We start from the raw sequence: 21,326 nt of genomic DNA, 5'->3' as shown, positions 1-21,326 counted from the left end.
GAAGTTAGTGTTCTCAGCAGCTGATGGCCGGGGTGTGGAAGTGTCATCAGTTGACAGGACCTGTTAATGGATTGGCTGTGGACGGGAGTGAGTGGAGCCCGGCCACGCCTCCGGGTCTCGGCCGGAAAGACTGGAAGGATGAGCTGGCCTCAACCAAGGCGGGAGAGAGCATGGTTGCCCCGTTCGGGGAGGACGTGGGAGAAGATCGGGGCGTGTGTGAAGTGTGTCACGTCCAGGATGGCTCTCTGTCACGGGGAGGTGCCGGTGTGCGCCTGCGTCTCACTTCCTACAACGCCCATGCCTTGCGCTCTTTCCCTTTGGAGGACGACAGGAGTCCTTTTCCCTTTATCGTCCTCTAAAGCGTAAGCAGCTGCTTGGTACCTCCGAGCTCTAGACACACAGCACTGGATTTTCTTTGAGAGGTGGTGTAATGCATCGAATTTTGGAAAAGTTTTTGACCGAGCGGTAGTTTGCCATCCCATAGTAAGATCTGTATGAAGTGCTTGCTGGGGGTCCTGGCTGGCTCAGTCTGAGGGCCTGCGACTCGAGCTCGAGGTCATGAGTTCAAGCCCCATATTGGGTATAGAGATTACTTAAAAAATAGTAAAATCTTTAAAAAAAAAAATAAAGTGCTCAGGGTGCTTTTTACTCGAAATGAAATAAGTAATTCCTTAAAATAAACTAATAAATAAGTTTGTAATAAACTAAATATGGTGCTTGTCAGTTAGAGATATTAAATGATTATAAAATTCCTAAACTAAGTGCCTTCTAATTATGATTGGGATTGTTTACATCAGGCTTCATTTTTGAGCATGCAGCTCTGACTTTTAATATGTACTTGTATATTCAAGCTAAAAGATGTTTCCACCATTTGGTATTGGCATAGACACAGACTTACAGATCATTGAAACATGATAGGACCTACCTATAAAATACCTATAAAAATATTCCCCCACGTATCTGGATGATTAGTTTTTTGGGGTTTGTTGTTGTTGTTGTTGTTGTTGTTGTTGTTTCCTGCTGCAAAAAGCTTTCCTGTTTCCATTTGGTCTGTGGCGTGGGAGCAGGCTCCAGGGTGTTGCAAAGCTGCCTGGTGGCCACAGAGAGAGGCTCGGGCACCAGCCCTGGCATCCGGGGGCTGCCGGAGGGGCCCCTCACGGGCTGCTGGGCTCCAGAGACCCCGAGTCATGCTGGGGGGTGAGCCTTTCCGAGAGACGCCGGCCTCGCCCAGCCTGGGGAGGGGGGGCAGCCGGCCTGCGGAGGTGAGTCGGGGGGTCGCCCATCTTCCTGAAGAGTTTCACCTCCGTCTAGGAAGTGCTTCTCCTGGAAGTCGCGGCGCTGGGGGTCTGCGCGGGCCAGACCCAGGGCCTGTAGGTCCAAACGGGCCTGGTCCAGACCAGGGCGGCTTCCATGGCATGCAGGCTCTCACCCCCTCATCCCGGCACCTCTTCTGCACGTCTGGGAAGAGGGCGCGGCTGCTGTGCTGGGTTTGCACCTTCGAGAGACGCTCAGCGCCCTCCCGCTTCTCCTTAGCCAACTCTCGGGAGAAGTGGTCCACACCCTCCAGAGCCACATCCTCCCGGTGGAAACAGGAGCCCAGAGAGAGGGCGGGGTAGGCGGCCCGCGGGTGCGCGCGGACCAGGACGTTGACGGCGGCCTCCACCTCGGTGGGATAATTCTGACGAACCTGGGAGCTCACGGTTGACCGGTAACGAGGAGCTGAGTTCAGAATAGGGTGTTGTCCGGTCCCGGAGGCAGAGGGTCTGGATAATTGGGTTGTTATAGAACACGAAGGCCATGCAGTAGAGAAAGAATAGCGTTTTAAACAAATAGTGCTGGGACAGTGAGATGTGTAGGAAAAATAACCTTTAACCTGTTAGAAGCCACATGAAAAATTGACCCAAGATGGATCAAAGACCAATGAAAAGTCACATCTGTAATACTCCTGGAAGGAGGCAGAGGAGAAGTGTTTTCTACCTTGGACTAAGCAAAGATCTTTTAGGTATGACATCAGAAGCACAGTGTTTTAGAGCAAAAGGATAAATTGAACTGCTCTTCACAAGGACAAGCCGCGCAGACGTGGAGGCAACATTTACAGAATGTGTCTCTGATGAAGGATCTATATCTGCAGCACGCGATGGATTCCCAAAACTTAGCAAAAGAAAAACATGAAAAATTGGCCAAGGACTGCACAGACGTTCACTGTAGTAGGGATCCCGGCGGCAGATAAATATGGGAATGTGCTCGGCATCTGGTCGTCAGGGAGATGCAGGTGAAGGCCGCCGTGAGAGACTACTACAAAGCCTACCTTAACCAGGGCACCGGGGCGGGGGGTGGGGGGTGCTCGGTGTGTTGAGCATCTGACTCTTCATTGTGGCTCAAGTCATGATCTCACGGTCATGGGACTGAGCCCCACGTCGGGGGCTCTGTGCTGGGCAGGAGCCTGCTTGGGAATATCTTCCTCTGTCCCTGCCCCACTCGTGCTCGCTCTCTGAGATAAAAAAAAGAACTAAAATTAGAAAGATTGTACAAGCAATTGTAGGGGACGTAACATGGCACAGCTAGTTTGGAAAACACTCTGTCGGATTCCTTAAGACCAGCACGTCCTACAGTGTGATGTTGCCACACAGGAGGGACTCACCAGAGAGAACGAGAAACTCACGCGAATGCATGTCCACGTGTGCTTCTGGTGGGCCAGAACTGGAAACCACATGTTCATCAACAGAAGAATGAATACTTCTTTCTGTCCTGACATCGAGGCGTATCCATACGGTGGAATACTGCCCGGCAATACAGACAGGATAAATACTGACACACGCAGGAACTTAGGTGAACGTGGATAATTGTGTTGAGTAGAAGAAAGCAGAGCACATAGAACGTGCTTGCACTTTCGTGGGGTCAGGGAAGAGCAGGAGAGAAAGGTCACGGGGGGTCCTCTGTAAGTTTTTAAACTGCAGAGGTCTCCTGACACCTGAACGTGTGGGGCCCTTTGCCCTGTAGAGTAAGATGGCGCCCAGGCGCGTGGGGCGGCGCTCCATCACGATGCCGCGAGTGTTGTGCAGTAATCTTTCTTTCCCCATTTCCGAGTAGTTTTTCCTCGCATCTTGAAAGTCCAGTAGCTTGTTGAACATTGAAAAATCACTGAATTAAGTATTTAGCTTCCCCAAGGTAACTGAAGAACAAAACTAAACAAAATCAGAATTTCAGCTGTAAAGAACTCTGCTTCTTTATGGAAGAAAAAATTAATGGTTAAGTCTCAATACGTGCATTAGAAAACACGAGTCCCATCATTTCTAGGTGTGTCTGTACACGAACAAAGGTCTTCTTATTGTGAGCTTTGGGAAGCTTCTCTGGAATGATTGAGGGACCATTAGAAGCGATTAGGCTTAAGAAATGGGCTCTTTGTTCCTGATGAACTTCAGTGTCAGGCAGTTTGGGACTTGGTCTTTGCTACTGGTACCAAGAATATGGTGGGCACAAAGGAGGGTGGAGCTTTCTTCTGGGGGACTCAGGGAAGGCTTCCTGGAGGAGACCTTGTTTGAAAATTCCAGTAGTGTAAATGAGGAAGAAAGTGTTTCAGAGGAAGGAACCACTGAGAGCGAAGAGGAGGAGGTTTGAGGCTTCAGGTTGTTTCAGGAACAGCAAGAGGTCTGGTCAGTGGGGTGTGGGAGTCAAGGAGAATATGAGAGAGGGCACCAGAAAGGGCGCGGTCAGGTCTTGAGGGCCTGCCTGCCGTGGTGGCAGATGTGGGTTAGTTCTGCAGGCACCACACGGGGTCCCAGAGTGGGGAAGTGGACCCACGGGGCCAGTGAGGAGCCCCCCTCAGCCCTGACTGAGGGCAGGGTCAGGAGAAGGCGCCCATTCAGAGGGGAGAGAGAGGCCTGGAGCCAAGCGGGTTTGGCCAGGAAGGTGGGTGGGCTTTTCTTAAGGATATACTCTGATGTGCAGGAGTTTTTAATAAGTCTAGTTTATCAGTTTTTTCTTTTCAAAAAAAGTGCTCTTCCCACCTCTCACGTGAATTGTATTGTTTAAAAAGATTCTGTTTTATGAAGTCCTGACTCTCCGTTCTTCTCCAGATATCATTGACCCTGCAATCCTGCGCCCAGGACGCCTGGACAAAACACTTTTTGTGGGTTTGCCGCCCCCAGCGGATCGCCTGGCCATCCTGAAAACCATCACCCAAGTGAGTACAGGAAATGGTGTATTTGGGGTGTGTTTGTCTCATTGCAGATGCAGACTAGCATCTGTTGCTTTCAATATTTGCTCGGCTATGTCTCCCAAAGACAGATTTTGATCATTGAAGAGACTGTGCATTCTTTGTTATTTGCTTAAAATGACAGGGATATTTGTTAACTTTTGAGTTAAATGCTCAACTGATATAACTGAGATTTGATCATATTGTTTTGTTCTTTTATTTTTTTAATTTTTTTATATAAAATTGTTTTTAATTTTTTTTTTTTAATTTTTTTTAATGTTTATTCTTGAGAGAGAGAGACAGAGTGTGAGTGGGGGAGCGTCAGAGAGAGAGGGAGACACAGAATCCGAAGCAGGCTCCAGGCTCTGAGCTGTCAGCACAGAGCCCGACGTGGGGCTCGAACTCACAAACTGTGAGATCATGACCTGAGCTGAAGTCAGATGCTTAACCGACTGAGCCACCCAGGCACCCCCCCCCCCTTTTTTTTGGTGTTTTGTTTTGTTCTTTTAGATCTTTGATTGTTACTTTACGGAAATTGTCTTTAGAGGGATTTGAAATGGAATAGAAACTTTTGGACATTAAATACAAGCCCATTATAAATATCCAGAGAAAAACTGAGTTTTGAAACCACAGTGTTGAGTCTGTCCTCCATGCTGATGTGTACCATCTTTTTTTTCTTCTTTTTTTTTTTAACATTTATTTATTTTTGAGAGAGAGAGAGAGAGTGTGAGCGGGGGAGGGGCAAAGGGAGAGGGAGACACAGAATCCGAGCTGTCAGCACAGAGCCTGACTCAAGGCTCAAGCTCACAAACCATGAGATCATGACATGAGCCGAATTTGGACATTTAACTGACTGAGCCACCCAGGTGTCCCTCTTTTCTTCTTTTTAAGTAAACTCTACATCTTCAGTTAAGCGTCCGACATCGGCTCAGGTCATGATCTCTCAGTTCATGAGTTCGAGCCCCACATGTGCTGGGGCTCAGAGCCTGGACCCTGCTTCCGATTCTTTGTCTTCCTCTCTCTCTGCGCCTCCCCACTCACGCGCGCGCTCTCTCTCTCTCTCTCTCTCTCTCTCTCAAAAATAAACATTAAAAAAATGTTTTTTAATAGTTCATTCATTCTGCTATGTTCCTTGAGTTCTTTCTTTGATTAAGAATGCCTGGGGGCGCCTGGGTGGCTCAGTCGGTTAAGCATCCGACTTCGGCTCAGGTCATGATCTCGGGGTCTGTGAGTTCGAGCCCCGCGTTGGGCTCTGTGCTGGCAGCACGGAGCCTGGAGCCTGTTTCAGATTCTGTGTCTCCCTCTCTCTCTGATCCTTCCCCGTTCGTGCTCTGTCTCTCCCTGTCTCAAAAAACAAATAAACGTTAAAAAAAATTAAAAAAAAAAAAAAAGAATGCCTGCTGGTTGTTGGGGCACCTGGGTGGCTCGGTAAGCATCCGACTTCGGCTCAGGTCTCACAGCTCTTGGGTTCGAGCCCTGTGTCGGGCTCTGTGCTGACAGCTCAGAGCCTGGAGCCTGCTTCGGATTCTGTGTCTCCCTCTGTCTCTGCCTCTTCCCTGGTCACACTCTGTGTCTCTCTCTCAAAAATAAATAGACATTAAAAAAGTTTTTTTAAGTCTTTTAAAGAATGTCTGCTGGTTGTTACTATACTTAGGACATAGTAGCCGGAATTGAGTTTTTCTTGGTCACACAGTGTTTCTTCCTGGTCTTTGTAGAAATTACAAAATTATTTTTTTACTTTTATTTATATACGTATATATTTTTTATGTAATCTCCATGCCTAACGTGGGACTCAAATTTATGACCCAAGATTGAGAGTCACATGCTCCACCGACTGGGCCAGTGGGGCGCCCGTGTTATTTATTTATTTTTAATGGAGTTATAGTCGACACGCAATATTATTTTAGTTTCAGGTGTGTAGCATAGTGATTTGACATTTTAAATGTTTATTTATTTTGAGAGAGAGAGAAAAACGTGTGAGCAGGGGAGGGGCAGAGAGGAGGGAGAGAATCCCAAGCAGGCTCCGCACCGTCAGCACAGAGCCTGATGCAGGGCTCGAACCCATGAATGCTGAGATGATGACCTGACCAGAAATCCAGGGTCGGACACTCGACTGACTGAGCTGTTTCTGCAAAATGCCTTTGGGACGTTGAGTCTGTAAAGATGTCTGAGGCCGCTGCGCGCTTTCTCCTCCCCCTGGGGGATGATGTGCTTTTTCTGCCTGGTCTGCATTTGGGAAGCTGAGTAAGGGCGGCGGGTGCCTCGCTGCCGCTGGTGGCCTGCTGGCTGTGGGCTCACGTTCTGGGTGTGGGGTGCCAAAGCTGCTGCGGGCAAGGGGCTGTGTGTCGGACGTCTGGATACCTCTGATTCCTGCGCTGGGCTTTCTCCTCTCAGGCGCCCGATTTCTGCTCTGTCTCCCTTATCGTTGGTCCCGCGCTTTGGCTTTTGCCTTTTTCTCCGTGTTCACTGTGCCGGGTGAACACTGGGAGCACTAGGAACACTGCGCCCGTGCTCCCTAACTGTCTCCATCGTCCCTTCTCCCGTCCCTTCTCCCTGCCGTGCTTCCCTCCCTCTCTCTGCCCCCCACCCCCAGCCCTGCTGCCTCCTCGTCCCAGTGGGGAGGCCCGCTCCCGCCTCCGTCCCTTCCCGCTCTGCCGGGAGCCCGGTGCTGCTGCTGCCTTGCAGTTGTGTCCTTGACGCCTGGCGTGGGAGAGGGAGCCGAGCTGGCACAGGTTCACCCTCACGAGGACGACGCCCCGTGTGGTGACCCGGACCTGCCCTATCCACCCAGAGCGTGGCCCGTCCCCACGGCCGTGCCCCCGGTGCCGCAGGGCTGCCTGGGGGAAGGACGCCCCCCTTCTGTACTGGCAGAGGGAGACTCTGGGCCATCGCTTCCAACTGCAGAGAGCAGCGTGTGCGGCCGCCTCCCGACAGAGGAGCGAGGGCCCGCTTTGTGGGCCGAGGCCCCCACTGACAGCAGTCTGGAAGACCGCTCGGAGGAAGGGGAGGCAGAGGTTGTGCGGTGAGGCTCCCCGGAACCCAGGCCGTGTCGGGCGCAGCGAAGAGGACGTGGGTGTGAGAACCGTGTCCAGTTTTCATAGGATGTTGGACTGACCGTAGAGTCGAGGGGCAGACACCGAGGAGGGTGAACTCTCCGCTCAGACCGCTGAATAGATGAGGGTCCGGGGACGAGGAGGCGATGCTGCTGGAGGTTCTGGTTCCCCGGGGGTTTTCCAGGCTGGAGTCAGCTCGGAGCTTGCGAGTTCTCGAGAGCCCTCTGGCTGCCACCAGCACGTGGCTGCAGGTCAGAGACATGAACACATGCCGCTTCGTTCCGGGGGCTCTCGATCTACCCGGCCACCCCTGGGCAGCGTCTGGGGACATTTATGTAGGGCGGAGGCCGGGGTGATGGTGCTGCCGGACCACCTACGGGGCACAACACGAGTTATCCGACCCAAAGCGTCAGTGACACCAGGGGACCCTGCTGCGGTTGTGTGTCCGGTGAGTATGGTGACGAGCGTGTGGCCTTTCTCCCCCTCCCCCGGCTCTGTCTGGGAGCCGCGTTCCCGAGGTTTTGTTTGCTTTGGTCAAAGCCTCTGTGTACGGATACAAGCACCTCCGAGCATGTGCGTGCGCTCACTGTTTGTGCCCACAGTTGCCATGATGTGATAACTCACACTTGCCCCTGGGATATCACTCATTAAGGGCAGAGACCGGAGCGCGTGTGCCAGACAAGACGCAGGTGGCGTTCGGGGCCTCGATCGACGGTTGTTTCAGGTGTGTTTCGTCCTCTGTGTGGCGCTCGGCACCGGGGGACAACTGGACACTTCTTCATCTAGAATTTTCAGTGCTGTCTGCCAAAGTAATTAGTCCTCAGACTGAGGAGCGCATGCTCAAAGCCCCCCACTTTAAAGGTAAATTACCAAGAAAATAAGATAATAGAGGATTAGCCTGCGTTATTGTAACCTACCTACATTCCCGATGGCGTGTGAACTCTGCGGACCCTAAAACCTAAGACGTAGGCCTTGCCGCTGAGGGGCTTGTCTTCCAGACCAAAGGATAGTGTGATGTTTATAAAACAACAAGCACATTCATCCGTTCCCGAGGGGGGAGGAAAACGGAGGGAAGATAGCCCGGCCATGTCCGCCGTATGAATGCAGAGTGCGCACCCCCAGGGGGCTTTGTCGGCGTCTCCCAGTGTGACCTCCGGCCGCACGCACACGGCCTGCCACCTGCACACCGTGACCGCCAGCCGCCCGCCGTCGCTGGACCAGCCGCGTACTTTGACCGCCAGCCGCCGGGAGGGCTGTGAGCGGCTCACCTCAGTGAGGTCAGCGCTCCGCCTCGGCGGTAGGTTTGCGGAGATGGGAAGGGGCTTTGCCCCGAGTCACCTTGAAAAGGCGGACACGACGCTGTGAGGGGTTGTCTTCAGATGTCCCTGCAAGGGAGGGTAGACCGCGGGGACACTGAGGTCGGTAAGAGAGCCACCGTCACGTGTTAGCCAGGACGGGGGAGTCTGACCATTTTGTGGCTTGGACCCTGTGTGCGCGTGTCTGCGTTCAGACACGGTGATGTCAGGGCTTGTTTGTGTCATTTTTGTCTTGGTCCGTCCTGGTCACGGGGCGGCCTTGTGTGATGTCCACGTTCCGTGACGTTCTGTCCGCCAGGAGAACAGCACCGGCTGGCCGTGAGTGTGGACATTGCCGGGCAGCAGTGAGGCCCGCCTGACGGTGTTGGGAGCTGCCCGGCGTCCAGGACTGCTACTGTCCTCCGCCTTGTGTTTCCACACGTTCTGTCGTGAGTGTGTAGAATATTTGTGTGTGTGTGTGGGGGGGGGGGGGGTCTTTTTTTGAAGAATGGTTTTCTGGCATAAATGTAGAGGTTTAAGAGGAAGAGCGGAGAATCAGACAGACGTCCTTTGGGCAACTTTCATGCACAAGGTTGTGAATGTGGAAAGGAAAAAAAACAAAAAGACATTCGGATAGAAAAATCAGTTTGACTTTAAAAAGCAGCGTTTTGTAGCATTGTGGTTTGAACTGTTACGTGCTCGGTCCTCAGCCTGTGTCAGCGGTGCAGGCGGAGGAGGCGTTCGTCTGGTGACTTCCTCTCTGACCTCAGTGGGTAGTTCCGCTCGAGTTAAGGGGGTGCTCTGCTCTCCCTCGGGAGCCTGGGCACCCACCCTGCAGAGAGGTGCCCACACTGCAGTGTGCTCCACCCCTCCTGTCCCCCTCCGCCTCCCCCTCCTCTTCCCCCCTCCCCTCCCCTCCCCTCCCCTCCTGTTCCCACCCTCTCCTTCCCTCCTGGCCTCTTCCTCCCTTCCTGCTCCCCTCCCCCTCCTCCTCTCTGCCCCTCCTCCCCCCTCCCTTCCCTCTTCTCCCCTTTCCCCTCCCTACTCCCCCTTCTCCCCCCCTCCCCCCTCTTCATCTCCCTCCTGGAATGTTCTTGTTCATAAAGAGCCAGAGTGGGCAGAGGGATAGGACTCAGGCCTCTGATTTCAGGGGAGGGTCCACAGTCAGACACCCTGGCTGCACACACTGTATAAATCAGTCCCACCTGAGAAAAAGTGGCATTTTCAATGTTTACCCTTCCGGTTTCAAAGTTTGCTGGCATCTTACTTGAATCCCCCAGATTGTTATATATGCTGTTTCTTCTTATTAATGCATGAAATAATACGGAGAGATTACAATAAAATTCTTTCATCTTGGTCGTAAAAGTCTGAAAAGATCTGTAGGTCAGAGCAACTTCTCCGTATCTTTTAGAGTCTTTTGGAGTTTTCTCTTTAAGAGAAAAATTAGTGATGACAACCTACTTTTCTTTGGTGTTTCTGGTAATGATGTGGTAACAAGAGGCTTATCAGTAAAAACCCCCTTGGGCAAGGGGGATTCCTTCTTTTCCTTTCTTCCTTAAATAAACATCATTAGAACTTGCCCTATATCAAAAAGCCAAAATGATCATTTGATAACTGCCAAGGGCTTTGAGATAATAGTCTTTTCTTATATAATGCTTTTTTAAAAATGTTTATTTATTTTGAGAGAGAGAGTTAGAGAGTGGGCAGGGGAGGGGCAGAGAGAGAAGGGGAGAGAATACCAAGCAGGCTCCACACTGTCAGCCTAGAGCCCGACGTAGGGCTCAGACTCACCAACCATGAGATCATGACCTGAGCCAAAATCAAGAGGCCCCGCTTAACCGACTGAGCCACCTAGGCACCCCGGATAATGTGTGGTTTTTAAAGTTACAATAAAAATCCCACTAAAAGACCCCAAATTCCCTATTCATTTTTTAAATTGTGTCCCATGAGACTAAAATATATATTAATATCTCACCTGGAAATGTTATCTGTCCAGTTTTCATGAGCCAAGAATATCAGCTATAACAACAGGTAATATTTTTGAAGGTCATGACTGTGCATGTATGGATATGCTTAATCCTTCCAACTGCTTTTTGAACTGTTTGAAATGAGATATTTAAATATTCAACTATCGTTTCCATTTTAGTGATGAGCGAACGGTAGCTCACAAAAGTGGGGTATAGACATGTATATTTCTAGACGTATATGTTTAGAGACTGGCAAGAAATTGTAAATTAATGGTGCTAAGATTATGTTAATTTTCTTTGTTTTTTTCAATCAACTATATAAATAGATGTCGTTCTGATTCTAGATGCTGTTACATGACAAAGAATAGATTTCTCTGACTAAAGATACATTTAGTTATTGAAATAAAAGTAATAGTACGTCATGAGATATTTTTGAACCTGAGCTTTCCATACATGTAGTATTTAATCAGAATTCTAGGAAAAGTAGTGTAAATGGGTCATAACTTCCTTTTTTTCTCTACTGTTCCAATTTTAGTATACGTGCTGCCGAAAGGAGCACGTAACTTCCTTTCTCTTAATCGTGGTAATTATGTTTAACTTAAATTTATCATTTTAACCATTGTTTTTTCATTTTTATTAGTTTCGGGTGTACAATACAGTGATCCAACGCCTCATACAACATGCTCGTCACAAGTGCGCCCCTTAATCCCCATCCCCGCCCCCCACCTCCCCTCTGGTGATCAGCTGTATGTTGTCTAGAGTTAAGAGTCTGTTTCTTGGTTTCTCTCTTCCTCTTTGTTCATTAGTTTTCTCAAGTTGCACATATGAGTGAAATCATGTGATATTTGTCTTTCTCTGACTTCACTTAGCATAATACTCTCCAGTTCCATCCACGATGTTGCAAATGCAAGATTTCATTCTATTTTATGGCTAAGTACTACTCCATTATGTATATATACCACATCTTCTTTATCCATTCATCACTCGGTGGACACTTAGGTTCTTTCCATCGACTATCGCCGATAGTGCTGCTATAAACATTGGGGTGCATGTGCCCCTTTGGATGAGTGTTTTTGTATTCTTTGGGTAAATACCTAGTAGTGCAATTGCTGGGTCGTAGGGTAAGTTCTATTTTTAACTTTTTGAGGAACCTCCACCCTGTTTTCCAGAGTGGCCTCACCAGTTTGCATTCCCATCAGCAGTGCAAGAAGGTCCCCTTTCTCCGCGTCCTTGCCAACATCTGTTGTTTCTTGTCTTTTTGATTTGAGCCATTCCGACAGGTGTGAGGTGATACCTCACTGTGGTTTTGATTTGTATTTCCCTGATATTTGGTGATGTTGAGCATCTTTTCATGTGTCTATTAGCCTTTTGTTTGTCTTCCTCAATAATGTCTATTCAGGTTCTCTGTCCATTTGGGGGTTGATGTTGAGTTGTGTAAAGTTCTTTATGGATTTTGGATACTAACCCTTTATTGGATATGTCGTCTGCGAATATCTTCTCCTGTTCCATAGGCTCCCTTTTAGTTTTGCTGATTATTTCCTTCGCTGTGCAGAAGATTTTTATTTTGATGTAGTCCAAACAGTTTAATTTCACTTTGGTTTTCCCTTGCCCGAGGGGACCTATCTGGAAAAATGTTTCTATGGCCAAGGTCAGGGAAAATCACTGCCTACATTTTAACCATTGTTAAGTGTACCATTCTTTGGCATTGGTACATTGACATTGTCAGACCACAGACTTGAATTGAGTAATTTAAGGATCAAATTGGCTTTATTCAACAATTCATGAATGTGGAACATTTCATTTCATCCAGCAGGTAGAAGGAACTCCAAAGAGCTGTAGAAAAAGAAAGGCTTTTAAAGGCAGAAAGGAGGTGGGACAAGGAAGTGTGTTAGCAGGGAGTGTGTCGTTTCAGACCAGGACACCTTCCTGAGGGGTCGGAAGGGCCTTTTGCGGGGATTGTCTCACTAGTGCTGACCACTCTCCCTGGTGTCAGGAGGTCCCCTGGCTGGTGGGGACCGGGGGTTCCAAGCCGACGGCTGACGGTCCCCTCCCTGTGCCAGGAGGTCCCCTCCCCGTGTCAGGAGGTCGTCCCCTGGCTGGTGGGGACCGGGGGTTCCAAGCCGACGCTGACGGTCCCGTCCCCAGGTCAGGTGGTCCCCTCCCCGTGCCAGGTGGTCCCCTCCCTGTGCCAGGAGGTCCCCTCCCCGTGTCAGGAGGTCCCCTGGCTGGTGGGGACCGGGGGTTCCAAGCCGACGGCTGACGGTGTCCTCCCCGTGTCAGATGGTCCCCTCCCCGTGTCAGGAGGTCCCCTGGCTGGTGGGGACCGGGGGTTCCAAGCCGACGGCTGACGGTGCCCTCCCCGTGTCAGATGGTCCCCTCCCCGTGTCAGGAGGTCCCCTGGCTGGTGGGGACCGGGGGTTCAAAGCCGACGCTGATGGTCCCATCCCCAGGTCAGGTGGTCCCCTCCCCGTGCCAGGTGGTCCCCTCCCTGTGCCAGGAGGTCCCCTCCCCGTGTCAGGAGGTCCCCTGGCTGGTGGGGACCGGGGGTTCCAAGCCGACGGCTGACGGTGCCCTCCCCGTGTCAGATGGTCCCCTCCCTGTGCCAGGAGGTCCCCTCCCCGTGTCAGGAGGTCCCCTGGCTGGTGGGGACCGGGGGTTCCAAGCCGACGGCTGACGGTCCCCTCCCCGTGTCAGATGGTCCCCTCCCCGTGTCAGGAGGTCCCCTGGCTGGTGGGGACCGGGGGTTCAAAGCCGACGCTGATGGTCCCGTCCCCAGGTCAGGTGGTCCCCTCCCCGTGCCAGGTGGTCCCCTCCCTGTGCCAGGAGGTCCCCTCCCCGTGTCAGGAGGTCCCCTGGCTGGTGGGGACCGGGGGTTCCAAGCCGACGGCTGACGGTGCCCTCCCCGTGTCAGATGGTCCCCTCCCTGTGCCAGGAGGTCCCCTCCCCGTGTCAGGAGGTCCCCTGGCTGGTGGGGATGGGGGTCCCAGGTCGACGGGCTGAAGGTCACCTTTTGGGAGAGGCCGAGACCGCAGTTGGGTTGGGTGTTACGTCTTGGTTTGCCGACTGGGACTCGGCCCGAGTGAGTCCGTTTGGGGCCTTGTCTCCTTCCGAACAACCGCCCCCTCTTCTGGCCCGCCCCTCGGCCTGCCTCAGGACGCCAGAAATGTGAGGCCTGGGCGCCACTCCCCGCTTGCGCTCTGCAGGCCCGGCAGCGTGTGCTGACGCCCCGCGGTCGCGACTTGAGGCCCTCGCCTTTTAAGTGGCTCCTCGTCTCCGCTCCTCTCCTGGCGTTCCAGTCGCGGGGGGCCGATGCGCCCGGTGGTCGGCGCTGCGAACAGGCCTCCGCAGCTTCTGAGAGCGTCCAGCCGGCCGGCGAGACCGCGGTGGTCCTGCTCAGGGTGGCCCCGGCGTCTGGAGTGCGCTTCAGAGCCGCGGCCCCCGAGACCCGAACCAACCGCAATCGAGCCGGAGAAAGACCGTGTTGAGGGAGTGACCGAATTTCTACGTGAAGTGGCTCGTTCGGTGATTTCAGGAGGCCGAGTTTCAGCTTCGGCAGAAACGTTAATACTGGGGTGGTGGCCGCAGCACGGACGCCCCCTTGTGCGACCGAGATACGATCAAGGCCTGTCCTGCCATTGGAAACAACTTGGGCCAGAGTCTGAGGATTTTCATTAGATGACTCTGCTTTAGTGGCAGATTTTCAAGAGTTGAGGAGAGGTTCCTCATCTTAGCCTCATTTACATTTATTCCTAACCAAATTCACGGAAGCTGGGACCTGCCAGAAGGAGCTAATTTTGAATCACGAGAGCCTTCTGGTACAGCCAGGGAGTCCAGCAAAGTTTAAGGGTCTGAGGACCACGCGGATGGTTTTATTCTGGTTACATGTGCCTTGTGTCTTCTTTGTATAGAGCCTGGACGCGGGGCTCCCTGGGTTTGGGTTTGTTAGAGACAGGGAGATGGACCGTAGGCGCAGAGAGACAGGGGTGATGGAGAAGGGCCGAGTTTGTTCGAGAGAAGCCGAGGCAGGAGGCTCGTGGCAAGTACAGCGGTCATGTGGAGGTGGGATTACCCCCTTGGTCTTGGCCTGGGCGATACGGGTGATGACATTGTCTTTTCAGGCCGATGCCGGGGAGAGGGGTTTGTGTTTAGTGACCGTGTGGAGGCCTCGACTGGCGTGCTGGGAGGAAGCAGGCCACCTCGATGGTGATCGCTTCTCCCCCCAACTCGGGTCCCGCTGGCGCAGGCGGAACCTCTTGTGCCGTGTGACGTGTACCCAGAGGTGAAGCCCGAAGTTTGCTGCCCTCTGGGCAGTGAGGACCACCTGGCATGGCCCCTTCAGAGATCCTCATTCACGAAGGGGGCCGAGGAAGTGGAATGTTATTTTGGAGAGTTGTAGCCAGATGTTTGAGGAAACTGGAATTTCAGGACCGGTCTCGTGACAGGTGGGTAACAAAGCCCTCAGAGGCACCTGACAGGATTAGAAGGGAGGATGACGGAGGTGCGGAGAAGTTTGTCTCCACAGTTACCTTCATTTTTCGGATGTTAGGGGATCAGGTAGGGAGATAGTAGATGTTTCATCTTTGTTTCCGAAGGTGTCCTTTACCTGACTGTTGTAGGTCACATCTGGTTCCTGAAATCTGGAAAAATAAAACGTAAGGAACCCGTGCCTCAAGCAAGAGTGGTAAAGTCTGTAACCTCAGTTCATTCAGTCCCACGTTACTAATTCTTGTTCTGTTCGAATCAGGTTTTGCCATGAGTTCTGGAAATTCTTACCCAGTTCGTTTTTATGATCTTGAAGTCACCAGAGACCTGTGTTTGCCAGGGCGTTGCTGTGAACCTCCTTGATGACCCACTTTGGCAGGAACATTATTGCAAAAGCATCTGAGTAAAACAGTAACTCTCTATAAATGACAAACACCTGCAAACAAGGCCCATTGTTAAAGATCTGATTAGAGTTCATTGTGATAGAGTTGATGGGAGAGTTGATCGGTCCTGTGACGCGGCATTTTTAAATGGAAACTGGTTTTACGATGATAACGTTACTCCAGGACGTGTCAGACCCTCTCTGCAATAGTTCTGTAACTGCACAAATACCACCCTGGTTGTACTTCTTACCTGACATGTTGGTTTTACATATCAAGTGAGCCTTGCTTCAACATCTCCCTCTAGAAGGAGAGAAAAAAATCTTTTGAGATGTTTTAGGGGCCCTCTGGTCAATTTCAAGATTAATTCTAAGATTAAAAAAAAAAAAATTTAGGATTTGAAATTGGGAAGTAATCCAAGGAAACTTGTCCTTGCTGCAGATGAGATCAAGTTCAGATTCAGTTGTGCATAAGCACACTTGGTATTAAAGCTTTTTTTTTTTTTTAACCCTTAAAATTCAATCTTACCTTGACCATGCATAAAATTATTTCTCAACTTTTAAAAACCTTAATTTATAATGAAAATTAAGAAGTGAATAATTGTGAACTGTCCCTTCACTAGTCTTCCGTGCCTTTGCAAATTTATAAATATTTCTTTTTTATTTATTTTATTATTATTATTATTTTTTATGCCCACCATGGAGCCCAGGGTAGGGCTTGAACTCACAATCGTGAGATCATGACCTGAGCTGAGATCAAGAGTCAGATGCTTCACCGACTAAGCCACCAGGCGCCCCTGTAAATACTTATAATTGCTAGAACTGTATGCTTTCCTCACAGTAAATGGTTTGGCAACACAAAACATGTTTCCTCCCAGACCCAAGGATCCCGTGTTCCTCTGCAAAGCCAAATGTAGATGAACCTGGTTTTAGTAGTTTTTGGGTATTTCATTTGGGGATGACCTAGGTATGCAGTGAATTTCATTTAGCAAACCTCAGCTTTAAGGTTTTGAGTAACCAAAAGATTTTGGAAACTATTTGCTGAAAATTCCACCTAGAAATTGTTCCCATTTACATCTGTGTAAATCATTTGTTCTTAACAGTTATGTTTAGATTACTTTTTTTTTTTTTTTTTTTTTTGGAAGAGAGAGAACGAGCAGGGGAGGGGCAGAGTGAGAGAGAGAATCCCAATCAGGCTCTGCAGTGTCATCCCAGAACCCCACTCAAGTCTTGAACTCTCAAACCATGAGATGATGGCCTGAAATCGAGTCGGGTACTCAGTGAACTGAGCCACCCCAGTGCTTCTCTGGATTACTTAGGAAAACTTCGTTGACCTGGGACACATAGTTAGTTTTCTGACCAGCCAGTTTTGTAACTGGTAACAGGAATGTATCTGATTAGCAAACCAGGTAGAATAACAGTTGCCTTATATTCAGTGTTAGTTCAAAGACGTGTCTATTCTGATTACACCAACAAACCGAAAGTAGCTTTTAGTCACCAAAGATTATCCTAGATCATGTGAACTTGGGGGAAAGAAAGCTGCAAACACCTGGGTTGGGTTTTGTATTTTTAAGAGTCTTAGGAATCCTTCCACAAAGCCTATGGAAGGCTTTTCTTTCCGTCTGGGTACATAGTTTAGGGGACAAGCCCGGGAAAAAGTTCCTAAGCAGGCTCTGAATATCGGCTTCTACTTTAGCCAAGTACTAAAAAAGTCTTCTTAAATATGCTGTCTGTTTTAGCTGGGACACACAGCAAATGTTTCTGGCAATATCGAACCAGTCCTTGGGCTTAAAGAGTCGTCACCAAATAGGGTGCAGAAAAAATTTTCTCCTCCTTTTTCTGCTGGATACACAGAGGTCTGGGAGGGCTGATTCGGGGGGAGCACGTTCACCCCCGGGCGGCTCTTGTTTGTTTCCAGGATCCCACGTGTAGTGTCCACGCAGGTGTGAGGACAGGGAGAGGCCCTGCACCTGCCAGACTTTGACAAGGTTTCCCACTAAGTATCATCTCCGCTTGCCCCGGCTGTTCTGGGGGTGAGGCCGCGCCAGCCAGCGGGTCCCCCACAGCCGCAACCAGCTCGGGGATGGCCCGCGGGGCCCTCCTTACTGGGGAGATGGGGTGTCTGTGCTGGAGCTACTTGGGCCGATTTTGTTCACTCTTGTTCCAGAGTTCGTCCTTCAAAATCGGATCCGTGGCCTGTCATCCTGTTTCCTGCCTTCTATCGACCCGTTAATCTTTGGAGCGAACGCAGGTGTAGAAACCTTCAAGGATCCTCCTTGGGTTCGGGAAATTATTTAGCTGGGACCTTGAATTTGGCAGTTGGCCAAGGATTGAAAGCTGCCCCAAGAGTATTGCCGTGGCCGTGGCCGTGGCCGTGGCCTTGGGTAGTCTTACTTGGAAAGGCACCTATTTGATAGTCTCCTCAGAGTGAAAGGGGCTGAGGCTGAGGAGAACTAGAAGGAGGCGGGGAGCCAGTGATGTCTCACAGCCTCTCATTGCTCATTTCGCTTTAGCCTTTGCCATAGATCTTTCTTTGTAGCAGTTTTGGAGTTTCGGAGCATTTTGGAGGCGTCTTCATGCCAATTGAGATAAGTATCCCATTCTCTTTGGTTTCGGAACCCTTTATTTATTTATTTATTTATTTATTTTTAACGCTTATTTATTTTTGAGAGAGAGAAACACAGAGTGTGAACAGGGGAGGGGCAGAGAGAGAGGGAGACACAGAATCGGAAGCAGGCTCCAGGCTCCGAGCTGTCGGCACAGAGCCCGACATGGGGCTGGAACTCACGAACCGTAAGATCATGACCTGAGCCGAAGCCGGATGCTCAACCGACTGAGCCACCCAGGTGCCCCTGGAACCCTTGTTTTTAAGTGTATTTTTAAAATGATCTATCAGGGACGGGGCACCTGGGTGGCTCACTCGGTTAAGTGGCCGACTTTGGCTCACGTCATGATCTCACGGTTCCTGAGTTCCAGCCCCGAGTCAGGCTCTGTGCCGACAGCTCGGTGCCTGGAGCCTGCTTCGGATTCTGTCTCTCCCTCTCTCTCTGCCCCTCCCCTGTTCACACTCTGTTTCTCTTTCTTTCTCAAAAATAAATAAACATTTAAAAAAAAAAATTTTTTTTTTTAAATGATCTATCAGGGGCGCTTGGCTGGCTCAGTCAGTGGAGCAAGCAACTCTTGATCTTGAGGTTATGAGTTCAAGCCCCACATTGGGCATAGAGCCTACCTTTAAAAAAAAAGTAATCGAGGGGCGCCTGGGTGGCTCAGTTGGTGAAACATCCGCCTTCAGCTCAGGTCCTGATCTCATGGTTCGTGAGTTTGAGTCTCACATCGGGCTCTCTGCTGTCCTCGAAGAGCCCACTTCAGATCTGTCCCCCTCTCTCTCTGCCCGTCCCCCATTTGTGCTCTCTCTCTCTCTCTAAAATCAATCAATAAATAAAAACCTCAAAAAAAAAAAAAAAAAACCCAGTGTCTCACATGATGGGGCAAGAATTTAAAAAAATTAAAAAAAAAAATAAATAAATAAATAAATAAAAATTAAAAAAAAGTAATCGTATCTACTTGTAACACTCCTCACGGTAGCCGCTGTAATTTCCCAAAGGGCTGGCAGCAGTTGGTAGGATCCAAGCTGCAAGTGAAGTTTAACCCACATTTCTGTCTGGCCATAGTTTTGAGCCTCCAACCTGACAATTCCAGACTCAGTTCTCAGGACATAAAAAGGCCTAGTAAGATTTTGCCATTTTTGCAGATATGTGCAGCTTCTGGGACTGTAGTTTCTAGACGTAAACTAAAAGCAAGCGTGCTGGATGGAGGTGGCCTACACCTGAGAGTTGGACGCTTAACCAACTGAGCCACCCAGGCGCCCCATCTCCAGTTTCTTCCATCAGCGTTTTACAGTTTGCAGAGCACTCGTCTCTCATCTCTTCGGTGAGGTTTATTCCTAGGTATTCTATTGTTTTTGGTGCAATTATAAATAGTGGTGTTTTCCTAATTTCTGTTTCTGCTACCTCATTATTGGTGTATAGAAATGGAACAGATTTCCGTACATTAATTTTGTGTCCTGTGACTTTTACTGAATCCAGGTATCAGTTTTAGCAATTCTTTGGTGGAGTCTTTCAGATTTTCTATAGAGTATAATGTGGTCTACAAATAGTGAAAGTTTGATTTCTTCCTTGCTGATTTGGATGCCTTTGATTTGTTTCTTGTCTGATTCTGAAGCTGAGACTTCCAGTACTCTGGTAAATAACAATGGTGAGAGTGGACACCCCTTGTCTTGTTCCTGACCGTAAGGGGAAAAAAGTCTGTCAGTTTTTCCCCATCGAGGATGATGTTGGCTGTGAGTGTTTTATATACAGCATTTATGATATTGAGGTATGTTCCCTCTGTCCCTAGTTGTTGAGGGTTCTTATCATGAACGGATGTTGTGCTTCGTCAAATGCTTTTTCGGTGTCTATTGAAAGGATCATATGCTTTTATCCTTTTTATCCATTGCTGATGTAATGTATCATGTTGATCTACAAAACCTTTTTAAAGTTTGTGTGTTTATTTTGAGAGAGAGAGAGAGAGAGCAGGGGAGGAGAAGACAGAGGGGGAGACATAGAATCCCAAGCAGGCTCTGCACTATCAGCACAGAGCCTGTCACGGGGCTCAGACTCAGGAACCACGAGATCATGACCTGAAACGAAATCGAGAGTCGGATGCTTCACCCACTGAGCCACCCAGGCACCCCGGTTTGCGAGTGTTTTATTGAAAATTTTTGCGTCTATATTCATCAGGGATATTGGCCTGTAGTTCTCTTTTGTGGTGTCTTTATCTGGCTTTGGTATCAGGATAATGCTGGCCTCATAGAATGAATTTGGAAGTTTTCCATCCTTTTCTGGTTTTTAGAATACATAGATACTAGTTTTTTTATTACCAAAATAAATAACAGAGATTTAGGAACTTCCAAAGCTTCATTCAGCTGCAGACTTGACCTGCAGAACTCACATTTCTTAATTCCTGGTCCAAAGTTATTTCTTCTTTTTAGACCTTTTTAATGAAGTACAATACACATACAGAAAAGTGGACGTATCGTTATATGCCCACTGTAAGAGTCTTTGTAAACAAAACCTCCAGATCAAGAAAGAGAACATTTAGGGACACCTGGCCGGTTCAGTCAGTGGAACATGTGGCACTTGATCTCAAGGTTGTGGGTTCATCTCCCACGGGTGTAGGGACTACTTAAAAGTGAAGTCTTGGGGCACCTGTGTGGCTCCATCTGTTCATAATCTGACTTGATTTTAGCTCAGGTCATGGTCTCAAGGTTCATGTGATCGATCGCCACATTGGGCTCTGTGCTGACAGTGCAGAGCCTACTTGGGAGTCTCTCTCCCCCTCTCTCTCTGCTCCTCCCCTGCTTGTGCGCTTTCTCTCCCTCCCCCTGCCTCTCAAAATAAATAAACATTAAAAAAAATTTTTTTTAGAAAAAAATAATCTTATTTTCAGAGGTATAAGCAAGACATAACCCAGGTCAAGTTAGTCTTGCAAATTAACATTTTTATGATGAGACTGGTTTTGTCTGCTCAGAGAATTTTTTAAAAATTAAATACAATCTTTTTCAAAAAGTACATGAACGTTAGCAATTACATCCATAGAGTGGTGTCGCCGGGGCCAGAGAGGGGGTACGGGGGTGTCAGTGGTTAGTGCGTCCGAAGTTTCATTTGGGGACGATGAAGAAAGCTGTAGACATGGATGGCTGCACAGTACCACAGACGTGCTCCCTACACGAAAAATGGTTAAAATGATCAATTTTGTTAAGTACATTTTACCACAGTAAGAGAAGAGGTGACCACCAGAGCCACAGAAGCTGTGCTCCCCCTGCTGCCACCACCTGTGCCCACGGTTAACCGACTAATGGAAAACCTGTGCAATAGAAGACATCATGCCGTCTGGCCGTCTAGTTTACACACAACT

At 49.4% G+C, this 21,326-nt stretch overlaps 1 protein-coding gene across 5 annotated transcripts in view; it reads left to right on the top strand.

Moving 5' to 3' along the window:
• Positions 1-21,326, top strand: part of NVL (nuclear VCP like) — a 90,901-nt gene that overhangs the window by 55,165 nt on the left and 14,410 nt on the right. For all 5 annotated transcript variants that reach the window (XM_043568734.1, XM_043568737.1, XM_043568736.1 and 2 more), the window contains one exon: positions 4,077-4,183. In XM_043568734.1, the coding sequence (XP_043424669.1) occupies positions 4,077-4,183 (107 nt within the window). The remainder of the gene's footprint in view (positions 1-4,076; positions 4,184-21,326) is intronic.

The sequence above is a fragment of the Prionailurus bengalensis genome, chromosome E4 (assembly GCF_016509475.1).
Source record: "Prionailurus bengalensis isolate Pbe53 chromosome E4, Fcat_Pben_1.1_paternal_pri, whole genome shotgun sequence".
In the NCBI taxonomy this organism is placed as follows: Eukaryota; Metazoa; Chordata; class Mammalia; order Carnivora; family Felidae; genus Prionailurus; species Prionailurus bengalensis.
This window is presented reverse-complemented; position numbering and strand designations above follow the sequence as displayed.